The 5,547-nt window shown below is 37.1% G+C and overlaps 1 protein-coding gene across 1 annotated transcript in view; it reads right to left on the bottom strand.

Moving 5' to 3' along the window:
* The window catches only part of LOC110105852 (ABC transporter G family member 11-like), a 6,785-nt gene extending 4,554 nt beyond the window's left edge, over nt 1-2,231 (bottom strand). Inside the window, 3 exon segments of the mRNA XM_028697848.1 lie at nt 163-630; nt 725-804; nt 1,883-2,231. Coding sequence (XP_028553681.1) covers nt 163-630; nt 725-804; nt 1,883-2,231 — 897 coding nt within the window.
* Nucleotides 2,232-5,547: the final 3,316 nt, after the last annotated feature.

Below are 5,547 nucleotides of genomic sequence, written 5' to 3' on the forward strand. Positions count from 1 at the left end.
ATACTAAGACATTAAACTATATTTCTCTACCGCCGCGAATACTCCAGGACGCAACAATTATGACTCGGATTAATTGAATTTATTTCTCATATTAATTAATTAATTTTTAATTAAATATAAGGCCTAAGTAAGACCAATAAAATAAAAATGAAAGATCTTAACTTCTGGTGCGACATCGGGCGGGCCAAAGAAGACGGTCCGCCCATTAGCCAGAATACAAACTGATCTTAACAAGTCAAAGACCTCCGGCCCAGGCTGGTGCACGGCGGCTACGACGGTCATGTGGTCCCCACTCGCGGCCATCTTTGCGATCCGGTTGATGACGTGGAAGGAGGCGGCACTATCGAGCCCACTCGTCGGCTCGTCGAGAAATAAAAGCTTCGGCCGCTTTATAATCTCCATGCATATACTTACTCTTCTCCTCTGCCCCCCACTTATCCCTTTCGTGACTCGGCCGCCAATCCGTACGTCGGCGACCGCCGACAGCCCCATCTCCCTGATCGCCTCCTCCGCTCGCTCGCGCTTAGCTGAGCGGCTCAGTGAAGAAGGGAGTTGTAGCTCGGCGGCGTACTGTATGGCTTCTCTTACTGTTAAGCTCGTCATTAAGACGTCATCTTGGGTCACATAAGCCTGATTAAAGTAATTAATCACCAAATATAAATCATTAACTAATTAAGTTTTCACGATGAAGGGTTGTAATTAAGGACGTTTTTAGTAAGCTTACTGAGATGCCGTAGGCGAGGACTTGCTTGCTGCCATTGATGAGGATATCTCCACTCTGGCTAAGATTCGGTGCCAATCTTCCTGTAGCCAATATAATATCTTATATTAGCTCTGAATTAGAACACATTTAAGGCTAATCCAAACTACTAATTTCAATTATAAGCGCTTCAAGTAACCGGTTTAACAGGCGATTTGCTTGCTATGTGATTTATTAGGCTATCTCCAAGGGAAAAAACTCTTTTTTCGCTTCAAAAATAAAGTAATACACCAATATTATGCATTAACTTGTTTCCAATCGAATTCTATTTTGTAAAATCAAAAAGAGAATATTTCTAGTATATTCTTTCTCATACTTAAAATTTTAAAATTAATAACTAGTTTTTCGAATAAAAAAAAAACATATAGCCAGTGAACAGTGCAATTGGCATCACATTGTTTACCCGCAAGCAAATAGCGGAAGATTTGACATTCGGCTTGAGCAACCGAACAACGTCATAGACATATTTGGAGTTTTGGTTGAAAGCTGTCCCAAACGAAGCCTAAAGCTATCGCTTCAAAAATAAAGTAATACACCAATATTATGCATTAACTTGTTTCCAATCGAATTCTATTTTGTAAAATCAAAAAGAGAATATTTCTAGTATATTCTTTCTCATACTTAAAATTTTAAAATTAATAACCAATTTTTCGAAGTAAAAAAAAAAAATATAACTAGTGAACAGTGCAATTGGCGCCACACTGACGTTCACCCGAAAGCAAATAGCGGAAGATTAAACGTTCGGCGTCATATACATATTTGGAGTTTGGTTGAATACTGTCCCAAACGAAGCCTAAATCTAATCCAAACTTAGCTGTATAAAACAAAACCCGGCTTTTGCATGTAATAAGATTTTTTTTTTAATTTTAGCTATATGCCTATATCACATGTTTTTTATATATAATTAAGTACTATTTTATAGTAAAACTATTTTTTTAGCTCTCATTAAAATAATATTTTTAGCTTTTTTTAATCTAATTACAAATTGTAACAAAAATAAAATAAAATAAAATAACTTGCTCCTCATTCTACTTGTAAATTATTATGAAAAGAATGCATTTGATGAATATAAAAATTTGAATAAATCCCATAAACTGAAATAAATCAACAAATTAAGGTTACCAGCAAGCGAGTCCAGAAGCGTTGACTTGCCGCATCCCGATGGGCCCATAATTGCAAGCACCTCTCCTGGCTGGGCCAGCCCGGTAAGGCCCGAAAGCACCGGCACGCGCTCTCCTTTATGACCCGAAACGAAAACCCATAACTTCTCCCATGTAAGGAACACGGCGTCCGCTTCCGGCGACAAAGGCGTGCCACTCTCGCCGGATGTTTCACCCCGGCGGCGATTGAGCAGAGGGACAGGCGAAGAAAACGTGCCGCTGAATGGAAAGGGGGAGCCGCCGGAATAGTTTTGTGGACGAGATGGACTTGGACTTGGGGACCATCTGAGAACGTTGGCCGGAGAAGCCATGGAAGGTTGGACAAGAGAGATGGATTTAAAGTGGATATTTAGCTTCTATAGATGTGGATGGTGAAGTATTTAGTGCTCTTTCTGTGGAATTGAATTCATAAATATACAGAACAAGCGGTATACAGCTTGCAAGCATTGTAATGAATATCTTTTCATTGAAGAATATCTTATAATTAATGTAATCCAATTCATTATGTAGACTTAAGTCTATAAATAAGAGGCATCAATGCCTCATAAGATGCGACTTTCTTCTGTACTTTAGCCTCTTTTTTTTTTTTTTGGAAAAATATCTATTTTGTCTTTGTTAATCATTAGATCAAAACAGAAGCTAAAACATAATGCAATGAATAATCCTCGTGTTCTTTACGTTCCGTTGCTTTTATTTTCTTGTGTGTTTCTCTGAGGTGTTTTACTCTCATCCCCAATAATTAATTTGCCTAAATTGGCTCAATTGTCTCATAAAAAATCTAAAAGATGCAGACTTGGAATCTCTAAGGTTCTACTCTTGTTGAGGTAATGAGCTCATGAACAAGAGTTTTAATTAAGGCAAGGTAGGAGTGTTAATTAAAAAAAGTTTGTTATAAATAGTGGATTTTATTAGATGTCTTAGGCTTCGTTTGGGACAGCTTTCTTACTGCTTCTTAAAGTAGCTAGCTTTTAGCACAAAAATTAAAATTTTGTTACTAAAAAGTTGCTTTAAGAAGCAGTAAGAAAGCCGTCTCAAAATAAGCCTTAGACTTCATTTAGTATAACTTTTTTAATGCTTCTTAAAACAATTTTTAAGTACAAAAAATAAAGCCTTATGAAGCAGCAAGATTCTTGGATCAAAATGAAGCATTAATTAAACTAAATTATTTAAAACAAAAACTAAATCAAGACTATTTTGACTTCATTTATAAGCACATAAAAAATGAGTTCATTTGGCCCAATAAATTTTAACGTGAGAAGTTTTCAATGAGTATAGTTATTTGAATACATGGATATTTTGATATTTGAAAATTTACGTGGATAAAAATTTAAAATATATATAATATGTAATCTAATTACGTACGTGGATAGTATTTTGAATGTTAATGCATGTAGTACTTTATATACAACTTTATGCATAAAAATTAAATTATGAGCACATTTTTATATGAGATAATACCACATTTATTTCGTATAATATAATGCACACTTAGTTGTCTCAAATAAAATCCCATATAATATGCTTATTAAATTTTAGCTATAGTTATTATTTATAAAGTATAATTAAATACTATTTTCTAGCAAAACTATATTTCAAGTTCAAAAGAAACAAAAAACTGGCTGCTAATTCTAATTTTCAATAATTATGTAAAAATACATTTTATGAATATAAAATTTTGAAAAAAAAAAATCAAATAAACTGAAATCAATAAATTCGGAAATGACTGGCAAGCGAATCCAAAAGTGTTGACTTGTTGCATCCAAATGGGCCCATAATGGCTAGCAACTCTCCCAGATGGGCTAGCCCAGCCCATTAAGAATGTCACAAATTTTGGGAGGATCAAATTGTGAGAGAAGCGGAATTTCTTGGAACGGAACCGAGAGCTACCTAGAGATATGCGTATTTGAAAGATAGAAAATAGAAATCTTATTATTAAAACTGTGTACAAAGGAATTTATAGACGTTAAGACATGAGTAAAAAACGTAATATTATGTATACAAATGAGTAAATATATAGATGCTCTGTCAGCCTCCCTCAAGTGAAGCATTCATTTGATTGAATGGTTAACTTGTGTCTGAGCTCAATGAAACGGGAGACCGAAAGTGGCTTGGTTAAGATGTATGCAATCTGGTGTTGAGACGGTATATGCTGGATCTGAACATCGCCTGATGCTATGTGTTGTCTGATAAATTGATAATCAATCTCTATATGCTTTGTCCGAGCATGAAAGACTGGGTTTTTGGCAATGGCGATGGCTGAGATGTTGTCACTGTGTACCGAAGTAGGAAGTTTCTGCTCTATTTGAAGTTCCGCTGCTCACACGATCGATGTACAATTCCCTGTTCTTGTAGAAAAGAATTAAAAGACTTGTTAAAGAACTCACCGCCACCATCGGATTGAAATGATTTGGGTGTCTTTCCGAATTGGTTTTGTATAAGAGCGCAAAACGCTTTAAATTTAGAGAGCGTTTCGCTTTTGTTATGCATGAAATAAAGCCAGGAGTGCCTGGAGTAATTGTCAATAAAAACAACATAGTATCGAAATCCGTTAGTAGAAGAAAAAGGAAATGGCCCCCATACATCCGAGTATATGAGATCGAAGGGAGCAAATGTAACCGAGCTACTTTTATTAAAGGGAATTCTATGGCTCTTGGCCGTATTACAAGAATTACAGTACGAAATAAAAGAGCTATCAATCGTAATCGGTAGGTAGCGAGCAATGGAATGTAGAGTTCTATTGTTCGGGTGACCGAGCCTTGCGTGGCAGAGATGCGAGGATGTGATCTTTGTTTGAAGAGCCATTTGTTTTTCAGCCTTCGAGGTGCAAATTTGGTAAAAGACCGTTGCTAAGACATCCACTGAGAAGTAGACGATGATCCTGAGAATCTTTCATTTCAAATCCATTAGCATGAAATGTGATGTATATAGAATTGTCAGCATTTAATTTTGAGACAAAGAAGATTGTGAGTGAGTTCAGGTACGTGCAAAAGATTGTGTAGGTGTAGCTTACGCGCATTATCGGGTAGAGGAAGCAAACCGTGACCGGAGTGTTGGATCGGAACGGATGATCCGTTGGCTACAGAGATAGAATCTTGGCCGTTATAAGCGGAGGGAGCTTGAAGATTTGAGCTATCTGGGGTCAGATGAGACGATGCACCCGTATCCAAGATCCAGTCCTGTGTTGGGTAGGAGGATGGTTGAGCGAACATGGCTCTCAGATTGTGACTCATTGTAGGAGCGTACTTTAGGTCACAACGATACCAAAAATTGATGGCAATATGTCCTGTTTTGCCACAGATTTGGCAGACGAGACGTGTGTTTCCGTTGGATGGAAGATTACTGTTGGACGAAGTACTGGCCGAGTTGGTGTAATTGTTGTTCTTGTTCTTGATTGAGCGTTTGTAGTTGCGATTGTGAGATGGATTGTTAATTAGGAGCAGCATACAGAGCCAGCGCAGTGACAAGTTGATCTTTGACCGCATCCTGATTGATATGTATTTCTTCATTACACAGAAGCGAATAAAGATTGTCCAAGTCCGCCGGGATCGGAGATGTGCATATAGATGTTTTGAACGAATTGTAGGTAGGAGGAAGACCATTTAGTATGTACAGGATGATGTCTTCCGG

The sequence above is a fragment of the Dendrobium catenatum genome, unplaced genomic scaffold (assembly GCF_001605985.2).
Source record: "Dendrobium catenatum unplaced genomic scaffold, ASM160598v2 fragScaff_scaffold_1016, whole genome shotgun sequence".
NCBI lineage: Eukaryota > Viridiplantae > Streptophyta > Magnoliopsida > Asparagales > Orchidaceae > Dendrobium > Dendrobium catenatum.